Below are 25,588 nucleotides of genomic sequence, written 5' to 3'. Positions count from 1 at the left end.
ATAACCTCAGCCAAACTTCATCCAGAATGAAGGATCCAGGCTCAGGATACTGAGTTACTGTGTGATGGACTATTTAACAGCATCTTGATGAATGCCCTGTCTTGCAGTGGAAGGCACAGTGTTGGTGGCAGTCTCCTTGTCCTCAAGGACTGCCCCTGTGGTGGCAGTTTTAGATGACAGCAGCTGGACCTGTCTCATTTTTTCTGCGAGGGATAGGAAATGGGGGAGTGAGAATAGGTGGCAATTATTAGGTGCAAATGTTACTCCCAGCACTGGTAACTAACTTTAATTGTTGGTATCCACTCACTTCCTTCAAGGTAGAGAGCATAAACACCTGTATTCTGTAATTCCACTTGGTTCTTGTCCCAGTGCACTGCGGTATTAGACATGTGAAGGATGTCATGGGAAGGAATGAGGCAGATGGTTGCTTTTTTTGAAAACTTTGAGAAGCCTTGTTCTGCAGTAATCACTTCCAGACTGATGTGTTTCACCTGCTAATGTGTAGAATCGTGGTAAACACTCTCCAGCTGTGCTGTAGAAAAACTGAGTAGCAGTGTTTGTAATATTTTTGAGACTAAAAATGTCCTGCAAATGTCTTGACAGTCTATTAAAACTCCTGAGATTTAGCAAGTTTGGTCTGAGATCTTTGTGTGAACTTTCTAGAACTTGTCTAGAAATTTCTTCTGCATGAAGGTTAGGAAGCTGTGTCTGGTCACTAATCTTGAGTACTGGTTTGTGTCCCCTGTTGCTGCTGGTGGAATTCTGGGGATCCTCCTGATAACGCTCTGTAGGACATCTGCTTACCTCTTCCTTGCTGCTTTCTTAACCCCCTCTTGTTAAGAAGACTAAATAGCTACTTAAACCTGGTATAAACTATCAAGATTTCAGCAGGCTCTTAGCAGTTTACTTCTGTAATTTTTCCTTGCAATTCACAGCATTTCAAGCATGGTTATATAAGAGAAGTGCGCTGTGTAGTGTTAAGGGCAAGATGATGACAAGTTAAAAGATGACGAATGTGAAGTTGTTCAGAGGAAACTGTTGTAGAAGTTAAAGTAAATAGAATGGAAATTATACACCAAAATATTTATTTCTTTGCAAAGTAATCTGGATTTCCAGCAACAGATATGTTGGATGTTCCTGAATCTGGGAGCTTTAGTGGATTTTTTTGACTGTAGTTGGTAGAAGCTAGGGAGCAAACACCAGGTACCACTGGTGACCTCAAGTATTTTGTTGCTCCCCTTTGTTACCATACAATGCATTTCCACTGGAAGACTGGTACAGGCAGTTTGAAAAGGTCACATTTCCAGGGAGCCCTGGTTTTCCAGCTTCCTCAGCCTCCAGCTGTGATGTGTGTCACCAGATCACCCAGTGGTTAAGGCTGGAAGGCACTTTGGGAAGTCATCCTGTCCTGCCCCACTGCTCCTGCTCAAGCAGGGTCACCTAGAGCTGGTCCTCAGGACTGTATCCAGGTGGCTTCTGAATGTCCCTAAAGATGGAGAACTCTGCAGCCTCTCTGGGCAACCTGTGCCAGCACTTGGTCCCCCACATAACAAAAAAGTTTTTGTGATGATCACAAGGAATCTCCTGTGTTTGTGCCTGGTGATCTGCTCTTGTCACTTGCAGCAGTGCAGAGGGGGTTCCCTCTTCAGTACACCCTCCCTTTGGATTTTACATAACTGATTTGATTCCTGCAGGGTTTCTCTAGGCTGGCTCTAGAGGCTGACTCTGTCCTTCCTGTGAGAGGTGCTGCAGAGGTTTGTTAGTGGCCTTTCACTGGACTGTCTGCAGTGTGTTAGTGTCTCTCTTGTACTGGGGAACCCAGAACTGGGCACAGTGCTCTACATGTGGCTTTCCAGGGCTGATAAAGCCCTTGGCCTGCTGGCAACTCTTCCATGCAGCCTAGGATACCATTAGTTTTCCTTGCCTTAAGGGCCCATGGATTTGGCATCAGCTTCATGTCCACCAAGAGCCTTGGGTTCTTTCCTGCCAAATGTGCTTTCCAGCCACTTGCCCCAGCAGGCATTAATGCCTGGGGCTGTTCCCTCCCCTAAGGATGGGATGTTGCACTTCTCCTTGAACTACATGTCTAGAAGGGGGCTGATAACATTTTGTATGAAGTTACATGTTGATCAGAAAATAACAAGAATTGAGCTGTTTGCTCATTCTGATTGAATGCTCTGGTAGGTTACTTGGAACAGGTGGTGCTGTAAGCTTCTAGGAGGGAGAAGACTTCAGGATTGTTGCCAGCTTTACCTGCTTTACAGGTGATAACAGCAATAGATTGCTGACAGTGATTATTTATTTGACTTGATGACTTTAATAGGGTTGACAAACATTGTTAGAGGAAGGGGCTTGGCTGTATCTGATCCCACACTGTGGAATAAAAGATCTTTCGGGTCCTTTGTAGTCTCTTTTTTGTGAAATGACTGTACTTTCATGTACACTGACATTTTAGTCTAATTTCCTCAAGATGTACTTGTGTTACACTCTGAGTTCAGATGTTTGTGCTCGAGTTGCATCTTTGAATCATCAGCATTTGGGCAGCAGTGTGTGGAAGTTTTCCAAGCAGCGGCTTCTTATAAACAGCTCTCTCTCCTGCCAATAACAGACTTGGTCGCTTTCCCATTCCCCAAGAAAGGTAATGTTCAGATAAGCATGAGTACATTAACACGTTTCCTCTGCTTGGACACTGGCTTCTTGCTATCTTGGTGAATCTGGGTGTAGACACTACTGAAATTACTGGGATTTTGCTTCTGAAAGCCTTTCCAAACCTGTGTGGTTTTTTTCAAAGACCAGCAGAAGCAGCAATCTGCGTTCTGCTGAAATCTGCGAGAATACAAAGACACAAGCAAGGCAACTGCATTCTAACTGTGGGTTTTAGTTCTAAAATATAACCATTGGAAGAAATCTGGGAAAAGCATCTTGGCTCTGATCCTGTGTAAGAGATCTTCTTCCACAAACAGACTTTGTTGCTAGGGTTCTAGAGAGTTGCATAAATCTTCATTGGTGGGTCAGACTGGGGGATTAGGATTGCAGTTGTGTTGTCAGAGATGCTTTTGTAGAGAATTCTGAAAAATGCCAGTGTTCTAATAGCATCAACAACTTACTTACTGTTTTTTTGTTTGGATTTTTAAATCTGCCTACAAGCCTGACTTAAGGAATGGGATGAAAAGACATGAACCTGTGAGTTAAATAATCCAAGAATTGATTTAGTCATTGCAATTCTTACATACCCTTGAGAAGACAGGGAGATCTCTTCTGCTCAAATGCTAAACAACTTTTCAGCAGCAGGGAGGAAATAATACATTTTTGCTCACGCTTTACTGCAGCGACTTACTGCCAAATAGAATGGGATTATTTAAAGTATTAGGAGTCTTTGCTTTGTTAGAAAACACTGCTGCAAACAAGTTAGCTATGCTAGGTCTTTTTGGAAGACAGTGCTCTTCTAGCATGATATTCTAGAACTTGAGCAAACCTGTTCCCATAAAACCTCACTGATGTTAATCTGAGTCAGAAACAAAATAAGAACCTGGTTGAAAAGCAGAGTTTTTAATGCCTAATCCTAAAAGGTAATAAGATAATTTTATAGTACTTTTTCAAATATTTACCTCGTGGAGATGTGTACTCCTTAAAATTGCATTCTATTGACCTTTCTTGTGCTGTCAGAGTAGCTCATGGTGTGTCAATTGTTAAGTGGCAGAAAGCTTTGTGTTCTTGTTTGTATTCAGGGACTTTGGAGCAAATAATGTTGCAATCATTCCTTCTATATTATAGCATTTGGATTAAAAGCACAAGAATTAACAGTTTGCTTTTAGCCTTCTGCTGAAGGAATCTGAATTACCACATGTGCTGCTTTATCTCTGTATGTAATGTACTGAGATGTTCCCTGGGACCAGCCCAGAAACAGGAGCACTGTAATATTTCTGCACACTGGTGCCCAGTGATTTGCCTGGTTTACACAGATCATACCTTTGCTCAGAATACAAGTGCAATTAAATTGCAGTTGAGATAAAAAGGTTGTGTTGGCTGAGAGTTTTTTAATTAGCAGGGGGAGCCTCTCCTTTGTTTGAAAACAAAACCTCTGGTTTGTGAAAGGAAAGCTGAAAAGCTTTTACTTGGATTGCTGTCTGCAAATCTAAATAGTTGCCTTCATTATCAGTACTTGTGAAATTGCTGGTTCAGGAAGGCTGTAGAAAATAACTTCCCTGAAGGAGCACCAGTGTCGCAAATGCAAATGAAGAACAAAATTACTGACCTTTCAATGCTGTGCATAGCAGAAAAAGGAAGTGTGGAGGGACCTGTGACATTCCATCCACCATTCCTCTGTTACTTTGAGGCTTTGCATTTGGGGGATAGGGAGCTACAAATTTTTCAACATGTTTGTGATTTTATTTTGTTTTTGCTTTTAGATATATAATGGCACATCTTAAGTTTGGGGTACATAGAGTTTAGTAGTCAAGTGGATCTTGTATCAGAGAAGTGGAAAAAGTAACTAAAAGGTTATTTTTATTATAGAAATCCTTGTATTTAACCAAAACTCCAAAAGATGCACAGGATAGAAGATTGTATGTCTTGTTTTCATTTTATTCAGCAGCCCATTCCCTCCCAAGGCTGTGAATGGCTTCTCTTTATTGTGAGCTGTATTGTTATTTATCATGCCTAGAAAACTTGATAGGATATTTTGAAAATACATGTAAAAATATACTTGGAGTAAAAAAGATTCTGCTAAATAATTGCATTTGATTACAAATGCAGTCAAATTTAGTCTTCATATCTTTCCTCTGTTCACTTAGTGGGTTTTGTTGGAAGGAGGAGGAGAGGTGGATTAGCACTGGTTGTGATTTTTCTCTATAGTGTCATACCATTATTCTTTACTCTTTTAATATTTTCAGTTCCTATTTTCAAGACTACTTTGACAGTTTTGATAGACTCTGGGATATTTTCACTTCCCATAGTAATTCTGGGAATAGCAGCTTTTTTCTCTTCTCTCTTCAGCCCTTTTCTGTAGCTATAAAATGCTAAATCTGTTCCTGATTTTGTATAAACTAAACCAAACTTAACTTTAAATGAAATTGGTTCTGTTTAAAAGTGTTTGGTTTGGTTTTTTTTTCATTTGGGTGATAAAACTTGGCTGAATCACAGACTTTAAGCAATACTGGCATCTGATATTTTTTTGCTATGCTTACTTTCAATCCCAGATACTGCTTTATCTATAAAACATCATATATTGAAGCACCTTTGCATTGGTAAAGCACAAGTGTGAGATGATTCACACTAGGTACTACATAGAAGTTTGCTGTTGTGTTGAGACTATTTCTTATAAGAGTTTTTCTCCTTCTCTGAATTTTTTTTTTACTTTCTTTCTGTGTATTTGCTGAAGTTTATAGCATCTGAATAACAGACCAAGCAGATGCTTAGTGCTTGGTACATGTCATTTAGAAAGGTATTTAATTGTATTTGTGCAGAGGGAATATGTTCAATGCAGGTGTTTATGTGGGGCATTTGTGGGTTTTCAGTGGTACCTATAATTATTTAAATTGTAGGTACAATGTTGTAGGTATGTAATTCTTTAGCTGTTATCCCTAGTTAGCTCAAGCAGATGACCAAGTTTCCTAAATCTGTGTCAGACATCATTATCTTTTGTTGTACAGGTCTGGTGAAGCAGATGAGTATTGCAGTACAATTTATGAGGTGCCAAATAATGTGTTAATATGGAATGGGAGTTAACCATCTATCACTGTTAACCTGTGTAGGAAGAGTGGGCAAGAGACTTTTGTCCATGATTACCTGCCTGTCCACCCCTGCAGGGGTTGGACTCTGGGCACTTGCAGTTCAGAAACAAAGAAAGCATCAAACTTTTGCAAATTAGAATTTTCTTGAAATCTGTACTAGTCTCATAAATACTGGGGTTTTTTTGATGAAGTTGGAGAAATCTTGTGATAATGGAATCAACAAGATGGGGCAGAGCAATTACCTCATATTATCTATATTCTTTTTTTTGTTCAAAACAATAACGTAATGTTTTATTTTTACAGATGACTATGGATGAGAAATATGTGAACAGCATTTGGGATCTTCTGAAAAATGCAATCCAAGAGATTCAGCGTAAGAACAATAGTGGTCTCAGTTTTGAGGAGCTGTATAGAAATGCTTATACAATGGTGTTGCATAAACATGGTGAAAAACTCTACACTGGACTAAGAGAAGTGGTCACTGAGCATCTAATAAATAAGGTTTGTCTATTTGTGAATTAAAATAGATGTGTCTTATGTGAAAGAATTCTGAACAGTTGTTTAAATGACAGAAAATCTGATTTTATTATGTTACCTTGTGTTGCAGTTGGGTAGCTTCTCTCAAAAATGGTAGCATAGAGCTAACATCAAGCTCAGATGATTTTATGTTCCTGGTACTGTTTCTGGTAAATTACTGATGGAAGGCAGACCATAGGAAGCACTTGAAAGAGTGTAACAGGAAACAACTTTTTTTTTTGAAGAATAACTGTTAAGAGCTGATAATTTTTTTTAACAGTTTGTGTCATTTTTGGTGGCATTTTGTGACTTTCTTAGGCCACATTTTGTCTTGTTTGCCAGTCAGTTTTTTTCATCTGTGGAACAAGTAAATAGCAATGTAAGAACTTGTTTTCTATAGGTTAATGAACTAATTCCCAGGTTAATGAGACAGTTGTGCTGGGATTATGCTCTTTAAAGAGGCAGTAGGCACTGTTCAAAAACAACAACTCAGCAATAGCAAAAGTCCTGAGTAGCTCACATTCTGCCATGTCAGCCTTTGCAAAACCATGTAGGTCAGTCAAAATGACATGTAGAAACTTTCTGAAGATCTGTCATCAGAGAAAAGGAATCTTCAGGTCTTGTGTTAAACCATGGAACCACTTCTTTAGTCTTTGAGAGAAGTTTAGAATTTATTAAGAAATATGTAAGTGGAAAAAGTTGGAAGTCACTTTTTAGGACTCCAGATAATATTTCATGGCCATAGGATTCTAAGCCTATGGGAGCTGCCTGCCTACTCCTCATGGTAGCATCCATAGCAGAGAGGTACATGTCTACTTTGAGCCCATGTTCTGGCCATGCTTCAGATGGAGTATCAGATTTTTGTCCTGTTTTTACAAGATCTGAACAGGAAAGTCAGATACCATCATGTGTCTTGGATGATTATTTCTAGCTGAATTGCAGAGAATGGATGGGAGATTTATGGCTAAATAATGCAGGATGCTTGGGGACTTTTTTTTGTGTTCTAAGTGGAGTTACTGCTGTGGCAGAGAAATGTGTTATTTCTTTTCTAAAATCCTAGTTTTCAAAGGTGTGATCCAGATAAGTATAGTCTAAAACTGCTTTCAATGTGGGGTTTTTTTTTGCTGTGTGCACCAGAGGAGACATCCTCTCTGAAGTGGTTAAATAATTTGCAGTTCTTTTCTATAATTGTAGCACATCTGTGACTCTCAAAAACTTCTGGTTTCATTATCTGTGCATTCATAATCTGTACTATTCATATAAAATGTGGCAAATGGCTGAGGCTTTTTTTTGCCTTGTTCTTGTATATGTCTATGCACTTAATAATCGTGACACTAAACTTCTATTATTCCTAGGCTTTAGTTTATCCTGGTTTAATTTGATGGGTGTCTTTTTATCTTTGTTCCTAGGTATTTTGCCACTTATCTTAGTTCCTAGCTATTTTGCATATTAAAAACTACGCATTTGCAGAATTAATTATTCTGAAGTGCTGATTGTGGCAGGCTGACAAAAGAGCAGAAAGTTCTGAGTTTGTAATTTCAGTGCAGAGGCTGAGAGGGCTGCACAGATAGCAGTGCAGAGAAATGCCTTTCTGACACTTAATATTCCTTCATCTGGTCCTTTAAATAACATCTTCTCCAATGACCAAATATTCTGATCTTTAATGTGATTAATCCGATTATATCCATGTGTGTGGGTGATAAATGATGACCAAAGCTTTTTCAAATAAAAAGGTTAACTGAGTTTTAGTAGTTAATTGCTATAGAGTTAAAAAGGCTAAATTATTCTGATCATGCCAGCCTGTAAAATAATCCAAGGAAAAGACTAAAAAAATATGACTTATGCCAAAAATTTCTGAAAAAATAACAAAAACTTATAGAGGCTAAAAGCTACTGCTTGTCCCTTTTGAATGTTTGCTTAGACAAATTATGTTGAGGCATATATAGATGGAAGCTTGGAAAAAATAGTGCATTGTTTACCAAGAATAGAATCAGTTCTATAATGACATCTTCTGTTTGAGCCATTAGTACTTGTAAGATAAAAAAATAAGTTTTGTTTAACCTCACATTTTTTATAGAAATTTTAGTAAAATCTTTTATGTTCACTGTCTATTTCCAAGAGTAATTCTCTGGTAAATTTTAAGTAGCTAATGAATGACAAATTATCACAAGTCTTTGTAAAACTTCTATTCAGAGATTCAGTGGTGAATGCTAGAATTTAGAAGAGGGGGGTTTTGCCAACTGAAATATTGTTCATTAAATTCTTTAACTTTTATAAAAGTGGAAATGTTCACAGATGAATAGATTTTACTGAAGATCTCAGTTCAGGGAGCACTGCTGAGGAGCCTACCCCACATTTGAAACTGCAGTAATCCTTGAGCCATAACTGTCATTTGCTGCCCACATCTCCAGGTTATCTTTTTAGAAAAAGCTGCATTCCTGTGGTATTCCAGTCATGCTGCTAAATTAGGAATAGATTAAGAGACTAGGTAGAGGCAGTGTATATTTTCAGTTGTTTTTACAAATAGTTTGAAAGCTCAGAAAGCATGCCTTCATTTTTGGTGAGGCATGGTTAAGAGCTGTATTTATGATTTATGCTAATTTAATTGCCAGGTGAAAGTTGTGCTTATTCAGCATTTAATTAGCAATCAAACACTAATGAGAAAGTATTTAACTTCTCAACAAGAAAACAGTACAATGCACTGTCTTGACAGCTTAATTGTAAATAAAATAATAGTTGCAAATATGATCAATACAAGGTGTGTGCAAGCAAGTTATTGTCAAGAGTGGTTGGTTTCAGACTTGCAGACCCCAATAGTTTGCAGTTCTAAATCAGCCTGTTCTGGCTGTGGGATTAAGGCTGTAGTAAGCATCACTGAGACGAGTCAGCTCTCTTGAGCTACCTTGTTTTTACTACAGGGTAAGAACATGCTGAGACTTGTCTTTACCTGTGTATTGACATCATTATTTAAGTATGGTACATGTAGAGCTATTTAAAAATACTGTTGAATTTTGAAAGTACTGAAACCTTTCATCTTGATTCAAGTATTTAATTCCTGTTCCTCTGATACTTCACTAATTTCTGCCTTTCTTGCCCACTGACAATCTTGTAGCTTGATGTGGATGGCCCTCCTTCACACTTCTCAAGCCTAGTCTGTTATTACATCACACAAAGGTTGTTAAGTGTTTTTAAAACACACAGAGCTTAGTTTACAGCTCTCTAAACCATTTGATGATAAGCAACATCATTTGTGTTACAATAAAAACAAGTTAAAGTTTGAAAGTTTACAGGATAATATTTTTAATGTTCATTTTATGTATAAGTCAGTGGGGCCCAATAAGGGGCATCCCAGAATCCTGGGGGAATTGGCTGATGTAGTGGCCAAGCCACTCTCCATGATACTTGAGAAGTCATGGCAGCCAGGGGAAGTTCCAGGTGGCTGGGAAAGGGGATTTTTTTTGTACCCATCCTTCAGAAGTGTAGAAAGGAGCACCCTGGGAACTCCAACCTGTCAGCCTCACCTCTGTGTCTGGGAGAATCGTGGAGCAGATCCTCCTAGGAGCTATGCTAAGGTAAATGGAGGACAGGGAAGTGATTTGGGACAGCCAGCACAGTTTCACCAAGGGTGAGTCCTGCCTGGCCAACCCTGTGGCCTTCTATGAAGGAGTGACCACATCAGTGAACAAGGGAGGAGCTACAGATGTCATTTCTCTGGATGTCTGTAAAGGTTTCCACATGGTCCCCCATAACCTTCTTGTGTCTAAATTGGAAAGAGGTGGATTCAATGAGTGGAGTTCAATGGATAAGAAATTGGTTGGGTGGTCAGTGACTCAGAGTCCTGATGGCCAGCAGTGACAGCTGGTGCCCCTCAGGGGTCTGTCCAGTACCTGCTGTGTCAGTAACAGTACAGGCAGTGAGAGCACCTTTGCTCAGGAGGGCACAGAGCTGCTCAGTGCAGGTATAGGCTGAAAGACATATGTCTGCTCTGGGACTTAGAAAGTTATGTCTGGGGTCCTTTGCAAGCTTTAAAATTTGCTGTCTTAGTGTTGCAGAGAAAAGGGAGAGATGAGAGTCATCTCCATCAGGGAGTTTGAAATTATTTCCATAATATCAATGAAATAGGGAGGAATGACAGTAGAAGTTGTGTAGGAGGCAAATTATCTACTGAGCATTAGAGTGAGCCTGACTGGCAATGTATGAGTGTTATCTGTCTTTATATTTTCTTAATGATGTTTTCAGATGATCTTGAGCAAGTCTGCTATTATGTGGAGGGCAAAAGGATGTGAGGGAATTGCTCGAAAGTACGTAACCGTTGAGAATCCCCAGTATTCTTCAGTGTTTGTTTTTTCTTTTAGCAATAGGATAGCAGCTGCAGGGATGAACAGACATTTCTGGTAGTCAATCCATTAACCTACTTGGGACTCCTAAGATTTTAGAATACTTTCTTTTAGACTACTTGGATTTTTCTAAAAGAAACACTATAATAAAAGTTCTGAGAGCTTGAGGCCTTGGTTCAGAAAGTGCTGTTCTGTACTGCTCCTCCCCTCAGGATGTTCTGGCTGTCCTTACAGTAGTGGAAATTACATAATTGAACTATTTGTGCTGCTGCATCAGGCCAGGCACTGTAAGATAGAAATAGTAGGCCATAAGTCTTCTTTATGTACACTTAATCAAGAGTTATTTAAAGGTATTGAAAGCTTATGCCAACAAATTACTCTTATTGGGGGAAGGTTTCTGAATTTCCTGAAGACCTGTATCCAGTAGAAAACACAGTTGGGCCTGAAGTTATACACAAAATGTCATCCTTGTAACTATCAGAAGACCTTACATATATTACAAAGTTGCTAATTTATTTTCAAGTCCCTCTGTATATGGACAGTCCCATTTAAGCTGGCTTTCCCTGCAGTTTACTTCGTAACTGCAAATACTGCCACAGAAATCACCACAAGCTCAGCTAATTCTAAGTAACATTCTGCTGATAAAAATCTTTAAGGTTTGAAATTTTCTAAGGCTGTGGCAGAGCAGCAGCTGTGTGTCCTCTTTGTTCAAAGAGTGTGAGTATGCACATTTTTTTACTTGAGATCATTTATTCTGCCAAAGTGGTGTGACTCTGCACCTTTGCATGGCTGAGATGCTTTGTGCATTATAGCAGTTTCACTGTAGTTTTGCTGAATTCATGGCCCATACAAGGAATGTGTTGAACACTTGTTAACTATAAAGTTGCTGTAAATGATAATTTGCTTGGCAGTAGTTTGGTTGGCTTTTGTAGCAGCTGAAAGCATGGCTTTCCAAGCTTCTTCTGCAGTTTCAAATAAGCCTAGAAGAATGTCATTGAGGAGCTTCACAGGGAAACTCTGAAGGTAGCTCTGTTGTGCAGCACCCATTTCTGAGTTTCAGGCCCATTTCCAGAAATCCACGTGGCACCATGTGGAGCAGAGGTGCCACTATTGCAGAACGTGCCAATGTCTGCTTGGAAGCAAGTTGTCACTGCTACCTGGTGGCAGGTGTCCACCCCCTTCGATGTGACTGGCTGGCCCAGCAGGGTTAGTGTGAGGGATGTGGGATGTGTGCAGTGACAAGGGCACACTGCCTCTGTAATTGGTCAGTAACTACCCTTGGTTATTTGTGCTTATGATCTAATCATGCTTTGATAAATTTTATCAGTGTGGATGAACTACCAAATAATGTTTATAAAGCTTTTCCATACTGACCAAAGAAGTGAAAGCAACCATGTCATGTTTGTTTCTCTTGTTCTGGGAGATTCTGCATATTCTTACAAGTATGTCTGCTGAAGTTTTAGTGTGTAGTTATGTTTTGGCTAAAAACTACCTGGACTGGGTGACAACAGAGCACACATTTGGGAGACCAAAGGGTAAATGATGATCATGATCAGAAAGAATGATGCAGTTAAGCAGTGCTCATAACTGCATATTATGTTTTCCAAAAGCAAGGAGGAGAGGCCTTGCTCAGGTGTGCAGAGTAGGTGTTTGAAGATGTAAGAAAGCTTTGAACAACCTATGCATACCTATATTGCCTAGATGCAGTAACAAAGTGAGTATTATTGGGATAAGTTTCCCCTCTTCCTTCCTCCCTCTTCTCTTTCTCCTCCTGCTCCTTCATTCCTCTCCTTTTCTCCTTTGTCCCTCTTCTCCGTAAGACCATTGTGTTGGGTGATGTTCCACACTGTGTCTCTGGTTTGCTCATTTGAGTCTGTGAGTGTGTACAGTAGTGTGGCAGACAGGACTCTGTTACCCTGGTTTGGCCTAATAACTTCATAAAACTGGAATGACAGAGTGCAGCCTGTCAGGTGAGTGCATGAGATGTTGCTGCAGCTTGTGGCTGCCTGGCCTGTGTGTTTTGTTTTCCTGTTTGGATCTCTGTACTGAAATTTACACTATCAGACAGATACCAGTCCAAATCAATGAATGTGAACAGCCTGTTTGGTTACAAAAGAGGGCAGAATATATTTTACATGTTATGTAAAAAGTCAATTCCCACATTTTATTAACTCTGGAACAACTTTTTTACATTCTCACAGGTACATTAGTTTCAAGTTTGAGCACTGCAGTATATGCCTATTGGAAAAAATAAAAATATGAAACTGGATGGGCTTTTTTATTAGTAGAGAGGGTAGTGGCAAAGAGGCATAAAATCTGAAGTTGATGAGAAAGATTAACTTGCAAATTGCAAATAGCAAATACATTCATAAAAAACGAATATGACTTTTTTTCTATTAAGTCTTGTTGTTGGTATTAATGTAAGAGTCTGATCTTTACCAAGCAATTGCTTCCTTTCAGAACTGTTGTTTGCTGTATCTTTGTGCTATCTCAGCTTGTCTCTCTAAATGTCATCATGGCCGATTTTCCACCTGTACTTGTTCCTGTTTGTAGCATTAACTGCTGCTACACAATATTCTGAAATGACTTGTGATAGTAAAATTACCAGCAATTGAAACATTATAACCCAGGAAATGAAAGCTATGAGGAGTCGTCAAAGACTATTTTTAACATTTGAAACTCCAGGAATTCCTTTGAAATTTAAAACCCATCTTTATTTTGTTTCTCTTTTTCTAGCATAATTTTTCTTACTTATTTTTCCACAGAAGGGAAATATGAGGTAGGGATAGTCAGCACCCAGGAAAAGTAAGAACCTGTAAAATTCAGGTCCATGGAAGAGCAAGAATTCTTGTGCTGAAGCTAAGTTTAAGATTTAAACGCTCCAGGAGAAACTGACTTGAGTTTATGGCAATATATCTTTTTTGTTTTTCACTTCAGGTGCGAGAAGATGTGTTAAACTCCTTGAATAACAATTTTCTACAAACACTAAACCAAGCATGGAATGATCATCAAACAGCAATGGTGATGATTAGAGACATCCTGATGTATATGGTGGGTATTCTGCTATTTCACACATTTCACAGTGTAGTAAACTCTCCTCTTACCATGCTTACCAGTCTTCTTCCAACAACTACTCTCTGTCCCTTATTTTCAATTTTCTGTGTGCATGCAAGACTGCTACAGGTGTTTGACAAATTGTAATTGGATTTGTGTTTAGGGTTATCTCATCATCACCTGAAAAATTGCTCTAAAAATGTTTGAACTTTGCAGTTCTTAAAAAATAAGCCAGTCAGACCCATTCTGGCAGATTATAGATGTTAGTTCAGGTAGTGGTGTTTTCTTACTCTGGAAAGCACTATGGTGTAAAGCCTCCTCAAACAAGTGTGGTTGTTCTTTAAGCTTTAGGATTCAAAGAGGATAACTTTGCTTAGGTGCAGTGTGTGCAGAATGTTACATTGTAGTTGGATCCTTTGCTATTCATGAAGAACTTGTGTAGAAGATTAAGCAGTGTACATAGAATGTGATTTTTGGTTGCATGCTTGTTATTTCTCACCTATAGCCAACAGAAAAGAGGGGTTTTTTTAAGAGAGAGGGCCTAACATTTTTGTGTCTGGATTGTGTTATGCTTTAAAATTCCCATAATATTGGAAATTGAGGATGTTTTAGGATGCAAGAGAATATTTTTGCTTAGCTTCTAGACAAAGGTTTTGACTTCAAAAGGAAGTGTTGAGATGCTGTGTTTTTTGTGTAATTTTTTCTCCCCTCCAAAGTATCCTAAATAGAATAATTGATGCAGTACTTGTCAGTGAAGGACAGACAATAATGGACTTTCTTGGTCCAAAAAGCAGATGAACTGGAATTGTACTCTATCTGCTAAACAACAGGAGTTAAGATCTTGTCTTGTAGCTGTTAAAGATCTCCTGCTGTGACATTGACCATGTTTGTATTAGCTGTGAAGTCATCTTTGGTCAATAAGCTACTACAAGTTAAAGAATTTGAAGTAATCACAGAATAACAAACAATTATTTTTAATTGATTTACTGGCCTTTTGTTGGAGGAGTTGGTTTATTTCAGTAGGGAAAAGGCCACATATCAAAAAACAGAGTGCTGGATAACATGCCATCAGTGACACTGAATGATTTGTGTGCCAAAAGGAAGATGGACAGATTGTTTTCAAGATGTACTGTCCTTGGACTCCCTAATTTGTTTGTGAAGGACAAATACAAATAAATTGCTGCTAGCTGCATCTAGGTATATTCAAGAATATCTAATGATTAGATTAATCTACCAAAGGTAGTGGTGAATTTTCAGAAAGGTTAGAAGATGGAATCCAGAGCTTTCTAGGGAAGCAGCTGTTGTGTTTTGACCCAATATTATATATTATTTCAGCACAAGAGGTGCTGGATGGTCCAAAGTAATGGATAATGCAATGTTATCTGCTGCTCTTAAAATCAATAAATTTCTGATCTTTCAAACAGTGGCAGAGAAAACTTAAAAGCTTATAAGCTTTCCTTGTTTTAGTGGCTTGACCAGTTTATTAAAGGCCAAAACCTTTTCTCTTTGAGGAAGGGTTGCCTGCTTCAGTTACCACTCCTGGGGGAGCAGGAGAGCTTTACCTGAGTAGTATTTGCAGTCAGAAGAGCAATGCCTTGACTTTGTTTTGAAGCCTGAGAGTGCTGTTCAAACATTGAGCCAGCCTTCTCTTTTCCACCAAGATTCCAGGAGAAGGAAAGCTGCAGCATTCCTTCAAGTGTAAATTGAACTTCATTGGCTGTCTTTTAGATTGAAAACAGAATAATAAATAAGCTTGAATACCTCTGGACTATGTAGCCTTCTGTGTGCTGTTGATAGTTCCTAATTATTTCAAGTGGGTGTTCAGTTGAGCCCTCTGCTTGACTCATTATTTGACTCCCACAGATTTTTTTTCCACAGAAACAGAAAAAAAACTATCCACAATAAAATATATTTATAGTATAGTAGTAAAAATAGAACAAAATTTTCTTTCAAAATGCTTATATAAACTTAGAGGCACTGATGTTTGTTTGTTAAACCTCTGTAATGTAATGTGGGGTTCATAGTTATAATTTTAATTTTTATTAGGTAGAACTATCTAGTGTGAAGGTCTAATACAATGGGCAGTCTCCCTGCTTTGACTTAGACAGACATAAGACAAATTGTCAGTAATACATGTTTTGGTTACAAATTCAAGAATAATCAATGATTTAAAACAGGACTACTTTAAAAGATTTGAAGCTTCACCTTTGTCACTTGGTTGTCTTCTTGAGTCAGACATAATTTTCTTCATTCACAAAAGACTAAGAGTAAAAACATCCCTGTCTTGAACATGTGTTCATTCAAAAAGTTTGGGAAAGCTGCCAGTACCACAGAATTATAAAGCACCTGTGAAAGATCAGACCTGACTGCTTTTCAAAGAAACAATTTTCAAGAATTTTATAAAATAAAATTTTACTTTCTGATGTTGAGTCTCCCTGACACAGAGGTTTATAATGATATGCTTATGTCAGAAGTAATTTTTACACTTCTAGTCAAGCAAATCTAATATAACTGACATTAAAAATACTTTCTCTAAAAACAGCACCAAACACTGTATAACCTGAGTCACCTGGCATTGTAAATTAATATGCTTGTGTTCTAGCAGGAGAAGTATCTGCAATTATCTTATGTTTGTAAGTAAAGCATGACCCAATCCTTCTCTTGTTTTGTAGGCCATCTTGATTACACATCAGTTTCAGGAAATGTACCTATTGCCCAACAGGCCACACTGTGACATCAGTGAAAGTAAAACATTTAGTACCCTCCTGAATTCTGGTCTTACTCTCTTGAATTCCTGCTTCAGCCGAGTGATTTTTCATCTTGAACATCTTAAACTAAACTGGATCTGTTTTAATGCCACGGTTTTTTTCCAACTTTGTTTCATCCATTAGCTGCCATATGATTTAAGTCAAAACAAACACCTTTTCAAGCCACCCTAATTTCTTTCCTTTGTTTAATTTTTCCATTTTTAAAATAAAAATCAATACAAACAAATCTTTTTTAGGAAGCTATGTGTTTTGTACAGTGGGATTTGTGCATTATGGTGCTTAATGACTAGAACACTTGCTGTTGGAGATTATGGCAGGATTTCATTGTTCGTGCAGAACATCCTCCACAAGACACTCTCAAGTTTGCCTTATAGCTATGCTTTTAAAAATGTGCATTGCCATGTCTCTTGTGATTGCTCTTTGGTAAAAGTCTATTGCTTTCATTTCTGTTGCAGGTGTAGGATGAGGTTTTTGCAATCTTTTGCACTTATTGTGCAAGTTTTGTCTTGATTATTTTGAGACATTCCAGGTTCCCTGATTGAATTTCAAGTTTATGTAGTTCCACTGAATTTTGTTTGATATAACACAAGCTCTCTTCCTTTTTACATGTTTAGGCTGCAGTAATTGGTGCCAGAGTAGATGTAATACACTGTAAATTCTGGCACTGTCTGTGACAAGCAGTGAGGCGCTGAGGCAGTCATGTGCTCACATCTTTGCTGAGTCAAATCAGGTACTAAGATTTGGGCATATCTGGAATTCAGCCTCACAGTGGCAGTGCAGGTACCTACAGTGGGCTTTATTTAGCTGCTGTATGGAATGGGAGCAATGCAGGTGGAGTTGTTTGGGCTTTTCTCCAAGCAGTGTGGATGTCTGTATTCTTAGAATGTCAGATGGAAACTGGGTTAAACTGGATTCTGTGGTGTCTCTATTACTTGTGCTTGCTAAATTTAAAGCAATTTCAGGTATGCAAGTGCAGCAGTCACACCCCTGGCTGCATTACAGGCCTATGGGTAGTGCCAGTTACACACTGTCAGAAGTGAACAATTGCTCCTGCAGATACAGCTGTGGATTTTTCAGAGGGCAGAGCATTCCCTTCTCATCTTGCTGTGCACAGAGCTGGTGTCTTTTTTAAGGCCAGCACTGACAGGTTGGATATGGGCGTTTTGACAAATGACTCTCATTGTCCATGGCTTACACACAAGGTAATAGAGAGAAGTGTTGTTTTTATTTCCAGAACTAGGCTCAGAGACACTTACTGTATACACAAGGGTGTCTGAAGGCTGCTCCATCATCCAGGTAGTGCATCCATGTAGAGATGGGTAAAATGTGGCTACTGGTACCTTACAGAGGGTGACTTCAGTTCAGAATTATTCTGGAGTGTAAGCAGGATTGTGATTCATCAGTAATTGCTGTCTGAAACTCCATCCTTGTCTCCTGAAAGTTACTCCTACCTCTAAGCACCCACCACTTCTCCCCATGGGAAGTGATTTCTGTTCAGTAGTGTGGAGCCTTGTCAGTCAAACCTGCTCCCAAAGAGGGCTCTCTGGGATTTTCTTTTTTAGACTGGGAGAGCTTCCAGCAAATGTGATCTGTTACCAAGGGTGAGCAAATCAGCAGGATCAGAAATGTTAATCTTGCTGCTCTGGTTTGGGTATTGTTGAGAGGTCTGGCTTACTATAGAGGCTGCTGATAAACTGAGAAGAGTCACTCTTCCACAATGGCAGTGTTCAGCACTGCCACAACAGAAGCTATGCACATGAGTCATGGCCATGGCTTTAATCCTTTTAGATACCCTGCTGCCTGTGCTTCAGAGGCCTGAATATTTTTTTGAAATAATAATTATATTCTTTTCTCTTCAACTTATAGCATTAGACACTACATTTTAATTTGCTCTTTCATCTCTTTGAAAATGTATTTTAAGTTTGTTTTACTTGAGAATCACATTTACTTCTGTTCTTGATGTAAGTGTGTAAATAAGGAAGTGAAATAAACAACCCTGTTTCTAAAAACAGAAAAGCAAAAGTAACCTATTGCAAAGACTTAGCCCACCACACATCTCTGAACTGACTTCATGAGAGCAATTAGTAAATGCTGTGCTTTGAGACAGCTGAGCTTGCTTCAGGAGCCACAGAGGAGGCATATCTGACATGTTCCCATTTTGTTTTTTCATTTAAATTCAGGGCTGCCTGTCTGAAGGCAGAGAGTGGGAAATCACACATTAATTGCTGAACCCAGTCTTTTGCTTTCCTCTGGTCACCAAGTGGCAATCTGGCATATAATTAGTCATGGAATAATTTTGCCATGTGAATACAGGTGCTAAATGCTGGGGTGTCTCTTCCTTCTTGTTTTTTGAAATTGTGGAATTTATGCAAACTTGCAATTTTGGAATATTTTTTCCATAGTCTGAAGCATAACATTTGTTCTTGTGATGCTTTCATTTTCCAGGTGTTTGAGTAGCTTTACTCTTTAATTCTGTGTTGAGTAGCTTTACTCTTTAATTCCATCACGATAGTGATGGAACCAGTGGAGAAGCTAATCTTTATACTCATTTTCATAAATTAACCATCAACCTTTATAGAATTTGATTCTTTTTTAGTATTATTGTTTTTGTTATAGCTAGATACATTCTTACAAAACCTCATCCTAGTCAGATTTGTGAGTGGGTACAAAACTCCTAGTTTTTTCTAATGTCATTGTCCTGATGCTTAAGTGGTAGCAAAGCAGTATTTTTAGTAATTGCCCAAACTATGATATAGGAGAAATGGACTATGCCCTGACAGAAATTAACAAAAATAATGATTGCTCATCTCAGAAAGGGGTTGTAAAAACTCAGTTTTTCTATTCTTAATATTAAGTGGCCTGACCCAGTAGTAGCTATTAATCAAATACATGCATTTTCTGTCTGCTAGTGACTTGATTAATAGCCTTCCTTTTTTCAGGGTTAAGTTGGGAGAGAGGAATAGGAAAGAAGAGACAATTTTTTGGAGCATTTCTTTGGGCAGCAGTAAGAGACTTGGGGGCTGCTTAGCACTCTCAGTCAAATCTGTACGATGGATTTTGGACAGTGCATTCTTAAAAATGCTGATCTGAGGATCAGTGTTGGTTTTTAAATGTAGGTGCATAAAAAATGGGTAGTTGAGGAGCTTGATCTTTCCCATAGATAGAGATTATATTAGGAGATAGAATTTAAACAAACATGGAAATGTAAAAAATATTTTCTTCTCTCCCTCTTCTTTTTTTGAGGAGGAGGTGGTGTATGGGTGAGATTATAATGAAACGTAACAAAGCTTTGAAATATTGCTCAAGTGCAATGAAAATGAATTTGGGGAAGGTGGAGGGAGGGATGGCTACAGAAGTCTTATGTAAAATTTTGCAGTACTAATCCATAAAGATTTTGATTGTAACTCTTTTTGTTTTGGCTCTATATTTGCTGCTCTTTATCTAATGATGCTGTTTCAGGAAATTTCACTGAATATTGAATATCTTTTGCCTAAAAGGAGTGATAGGAAGATGCATAGAGGGGAGGGGGAAGTTAAATTATTTTTCTTAAAAGATCAGAAAGAGATGGAAGGGTTTGAGTAGGTAAGTAAAACCTCTTGCAAATAGTGCTATGCATTTAGTCAGTGCTTGGAGACTCCTCTGCACCCAGACTAAAATGTGGGAAGGCTGTCGATCTGCTATGGCTTGCTTTAGTCATAAATGCTGTGCTTATATTCCTAAGCCAAATAAAACTTCCAGTGTAAATGAAGTTTTGGATAATGGGACTGATTTTGAATTTTGAAGGGTATACATAATTTCTTTCTGTGGAGAGAAGAGATACATTTGGTCATATTTCCAACGTGGAGAAGCAATCAATCTCTTGCATTTTTGAATAGCATTGCTGCAGTGAAATCACAGTTTTATTGCTGTTCATGCCCTTGCTGCAGGACCGGGTGTATGTGCAGCAGAACAATGTGGAGAACGTCTACAACTTGGGCCTGATCATTTTTCGAGATCAGGTTGTACGTTATGGCTGCATCAGGGATCACCTGAGGCAAACTCTGCTGGATATGATTGCAAGAGAGAGGAAAGGAGAAGTTGTAGACAGGTAAGATGTTTGTAAGTGGAGTCTTTTGTTGTAAATAATAGCTGTCAGTTTATAAAGAGTGACTCAAGAACATACACAAATAATTCATTATTTAAGATCACGTTTGTGACTAAAATTTCTTCAGTTCTGGAGTAACATTTCTTTGTGTATTGTATTTTAGCATAATGGTAAACAGGGAAGCTTGTTAATACCATTTTCAATATTTTCCTTGCTACTCTGCCTGCATTTCTGTGACTAAGATTGCCCAACATGCAATTCAGGAAAAGAAAAAGACTCCCCAGCTACAGCTGTGTATTGTCCCCTACTGCCAGAAAGTGGAATCTTTTTCTAGATGCAGTTCTTTTGTTTTCATTAACTTGCTGATACATTTGAATTTTGGTGGCATTTATTTTGTGTTCAGCTGGGTTTTTTTTTTTTCATTTTTTTAGTTTTTTTGTGTGATTGGCTTTTTTTAAACAGCCAGCCATCCAAAAACCTCAGACTTTGCATAGCGACTTCCACATGTGCAGTTGTTTTGAAGTTGCAGTTGCTCAATTCTGACCTATGTGTGCAGGTTTCTTTGAAGTACTACTTTGGGTTATATTTCCTATATATTAATATATATTCTTCATAATTTTATGGATTAGTGGAACTTGAGCTGTTTGTCCCTGTCATTGCATTTAAAATACTTAATAATTGCATTAAAATACTTAATAAACATTGTCAGCTCTTTAGTTTTGAACAAAACCAAAAGACTGTGCTTGTGTAGTGTTCCTGAAAATGCCATGTACCAAACAGATTAGAATGGACTTTCTATTGCTACATCTTATTAAAGTTAATGTTGTCTTATGAGTTGTTATTCTGCTGTGTACTCTGTCTTACAACCATGTAGATTTCTCAAGTTGTTAACAACTTACTTTTTGGCAGAGGCGCAATAAGAAATGCTTGCCAGATGTTAATGATTCTAGGTCTTGAAGGAAGGTCAGTCTATGAAGAAGACTTTGAGGCTCCATTTTTGGAGATGTCTGCAGAATTTTTTCAGGTACAGCAATATTCTAATATCATATTTGGAATGCTGTTATAACTCTCAGATCTCTGAACTGTCAGATTTGGTGGTACTTTACATACTTGTTGCTTTTTTGATGAGTATGTCCATCTCCATTAAATGAAATAAGAAAAATAATCAGTAACTTTGCCAGGAAAAGTAACCAAGATTTTACAGAATTAGCATAATTTGAATGTAGTTTTGAGCTATGGGTGCCAATGATATGTACAGTAATCATCATGCTAATCTTGTGCCTGCTTTAGATTATTTCATGTAACTTAGTCTAGATCTGCTTTGCCCCACAGTCTTTTTGAAATGCCAGTAGCATGAAAGGTTCAAAATGTTTCAGGCTTGGAAACCTGTCAAACTGCCTTTGAGGAAACTTTGATACCTTCATAGTTTCCACATTTGTGAGGGTTTTTTTGTAATGAAATAAACCAAGTCAAGGAACTAAGCATATCCAAGTGGCTCTCCAGTTGTTCATCAACCACCAAATAATACATTCCAAATATTTTCTGAGGGGTTTTTTGTAAGATACTTGGAGGAGGAAAGCCAGTTAAGTGCTTGTTGAGTGTAATCATGGTCATCTATTGCTGGAAATTGATAGAATTAAAATCATGTTAAAAATATCTAGATAAGGTAATTTGTGAGTGTCCCATTTCTTATGCAGGATCAATTGTCATATGCTCTAATCTCCTAACTTCCTAGAAAAATAGAAGCATATGTTGCACAGCCATTTAAATGTCAGTGTTCTGTTTTTCATTGGTGTTTATATAAAATTAAGAAAAATAATTACTTTCATTTAAGTTCTATTACTTAGCTTTGCCTGAAAAATAAGACATCTTTTCTCCAAAAATTCTGGTGACCAGTATGAATAAAAACAATTTGACATGAAATAATGTGCTCAGCATTGTTACTAATGAGAATAAGGAGAACTACCATCAACTGGTATTTGGAAGGAGTTTTTGATCCTTCCCTTTCCACATCTTAGTTTTCTTTGAACCTGTGGCTAAAACTGTAGTTGGTAACTGGAAACTAAGTTGGCTTGGGTTGTTTTACTATGAAAAACACATTGTTTATATTGCACATACCCCCTTATGTAACACATTTAGTATAATAGAACCTTTATTTTATGTTAAGTGTGTATGTGAATCTTTGATGTGTTGAACGTGCTGTGTTTGATTTAAACTTGCTTATAAATGCTGATCTGACATGTTTTCTTTTTACCCTTTACAAAAAAACCTAAAGTATTAATTTGTCTTAATCACAGATGGAAAGTCAGAAATTTTTAGCTGAAAACAGTGCTTCTGTATATATAAAGAAAGTAGAAGCTAGAATTAATGAAGAAATAGAACGGGTGATGCACTGTCTGGATAAATCAACAGAAGAACCCATTGTGAAAGTTGTTGAGAGGGAGCTTATTTCCAAGCATATGAAAACTATAGTGGAAATGGAGAACTCTGGGCTAGTTCATATGCTGAAGAATGGGAAGACAGAAGGTAAGACTGCATCATTTGTGAGACACAAATGCTTCTGATACTGCTTATTGTTTTTAAACGTGGGATAAGTCAAGTTTAACATCTGTGTTTCTGTGTAATCATGGAAACATTTAGTAACTGTTTCACAAATATCTGAGAATATTCAGTGACTATTAAATGGCTCTTAAAACAGAGCCCATACACTTAACTTGTTTCTGTTTAGTACCAGATACAGGTAGTTTTTTGGTAAACCAAGTATCTCATGAGAAATATGAGATACCATTGAATACTATTGAATTGAATATTGAATACTACTCTAGTGGTTTTTGTCAGCAGTTGACCATGAGCCATTTTATTTTATTATTTCCATTCCTCTAATATGTATTTGTGAAAATGCATCACAATTTTTTGGCCCACAGGCAGCTATTTTAAAAGTACTTGTGTAAAAGACTTAAACAGAAGCATTGCAGGGCCAATTCTTGGGGAGGGGATGTTGTTGCAGAAAGGAGTTGGCTCTTTCTGAGGATAAGTAGCAGCTTATTGAAGTGGTTGAAACAGAAGGGCTTGGCTCGATTTGCTTTTCCCTAATAGAGGTTAATGTGGGACAGACTGACTGAATAAAAATATTATGGAAATAGAACCTAAGTTTCTAAAGCAGCATAATGAAGAGAGGGATTGTAGTATATCTATATTTAGAAATCAGTGCTCACTCTAAAGCCATGAGAAATGGGGAACAGCTTTGCTGCTCAGATTAATGGCCTTTGTTCATTAAAGCAGCTTCACAATTACTAGGTGATAGTCAGAGCACAAAGTGAGCACATTTCCTAGCTGTAAAAAAGAATTACTCTGTTTAAAAAGAAAGTGATAATACTATACTTAAAACTTTCTTCTTTAATATCCAGTTTAGATAACCTTCAGGCTGAGGATGCAAGGATATTGCAGGGTATTCATAAAATACAGGATTTTGTTTAACTTTTATAGGCCTTGGTTTGATTCAGTTAACTAGTAGAGTGGAAATGCTGCTTTGTGAAGATGAGATTTTTCACAAAGGTACAAGGATGGATTGTTCTTTTGGAAAGCAATGTTCAACCTAAACCACATCTCATTATTTTAGGTGGATGAAACACAGTAGTGTAAAAGTGTATGACTGGCTTTAAGATAAATATAAATTCAACTCTGAGTTTTTACCAGTTTTTGCTTTTAATACAGAAACAAGCATCTCATTAGTGCTGTTCTATTTGGTTTAACTTGCTTTCAAAAAAAAAAAAAAAAAGTTGGATGCAATGCTTGATTTTGGGAATGATAATCTTGGAAACTACTTCTTAAATACCCCTAGAAAGTATAATCTTGCTGAAGGTCTAATAGGTTCACTATCCTTTAGAATTAACATCATCTTTTGCTGTCCTGGAGGTCAGCAATGACAGGTTCCCTGCTACAGACAACCTAGAATAATTGAATACAGTCTCTGATTTTCATTTTGATGCTGCTGCAGTCAGCAGTAAAGCAAAGAGGAGATGAGAAGAATGTGGTGCCTGAGCTGTTACAGGATGCTTTCTGTGGCTCAAGAGGCTGAACTTCAACTGTCAGCTTTAGCTCTGAGATGAATGAGTTCCAGAAGTGTAACACACAGAGGTGTCCTGCATAATCTCTCATTCTTCCTTGCAGACCTTGCTTGCATGTACAAGCTGTTCAGCCGTGTGCCAAATGGTCTGAAGACAATGTGTGAGTGCATGAGCTCATACCTGAGAGAGCAAGGCAAAGCACTGGTTTCTGAAGAGGGAGAAGGAAAGAATCCAGTTGACTACATTCAGGTAGTGAAATACTTGAACTTCCTTTTCTTTCCCACATCCCACACATTAGCAGTTCACCATACACAATTTATAAGGTATACCTTAGTATTGATTCAAAAGGGGCTGTTATTAATAAGCTACATTTATAAATGTTTTTTAATGTACGTTCTCTGAATCTTCAGACATGTTTAGAACTTTCAGTAAAATTGGTTGGAAAGCACATCCTAAGTTTTTGTGCTTTTAGTACTTGCTTTTAATAAACAGCTTACTCAGCCTAATTATCTAACTGCTGGAAACTTCTTGGATTTCCCTAAATGCTATGCCTCCAGAGTGGGTTGTATGTCTGCTGACAAATAGCTTTATAGTGTCCACTTTGTTTAATTTTATGTAACATTAGCTATCAGTATTTATTGAGGCAAAAATCACATGACAATATTTCATGGCAAGCTTAGCTGTGACTGAGAGGTGAATGTGTTTACAAGTCATAACAAATTACTCATTCCATTCTCTGTCTCCATAAGAAACAGAACAGCTCTGCATGTTAAAAGATGAGAGTGTTCTTTCTTGTTCTCTCTCACTAAGTGATGTGTACCATTAATTTATCAAGATCACAAAATATGCTTCAGAATTATTTGTCATCTTTTCTCTTCCATTGTCTCTGAGAAGAAGGTTTGAAATTTGCATATAAAACTTTAGAGTTTATTGAACCTTAAAGCTGTGTTTCTATAGCTGGAAGATGTTTTATATTTCTTGTGAAAGTGTGTATTCATTAAACATTTCATTTTTTTAAAATGTGTGGTTC

At 37.8% G+C, this 25,588-nt stretch overlaps 1 protein-coding gene across 1 annotated transcript in view; it reads left to right on the top strand.

Moving 5' to 3' along the window:
• CUL3 (cullin 3) overlaps positions 1–25,588 on the top strand; it is a 55,462-nt gene that overhangs the window by 12,935 nt on the left and 16,939 nt on the right. Inside the window, exons 2-7 of the mRNA XM_054638955.2 lie at positions 6,036–6,233; positions 13,523–13,636; positions 20,334–20,494; positions 21,401–21,515; positions 22,789–23,017; positions 24,662–24,807. Coding sequence (XP_054494930.1) covers positions 6,036–6,233; positions 13,523–13,636; positions 20,334–20,494; positions 21,401–21,515; positions 22,789–23,017; positions 24,662–24,807 — 963 coding nt within the window. The remainder of the gene's footprint in view (positions 1–6,035; positions 6,234–13,522; positions 13,637–20,333; positions 20,495–21,400; positions 21,516–22,788; positions 23,018–24,661; positions 24,808–25,588) is intronic.

This window comes from Agelaius phoeniceus, chromosome 10, assembly GCF_051311805.1.
Source record: "Agelaius phoeniceus isolate bAgePho1 chromosome 10, bAgePho1.hap1, whole genome shotgun sequence".
Classification (NCBI taxonomy): Eukaryota; Metazoa; Chordata; class Aves; order Passeriformes; family Icteridae; genus Agelaius; species Agelaius phoeniceus.
The sequence above is the reverse complement of the archived record's forward strand: the minus strand, read 5'-3'. Positions and strand labels throughout refer to the sequence as shown.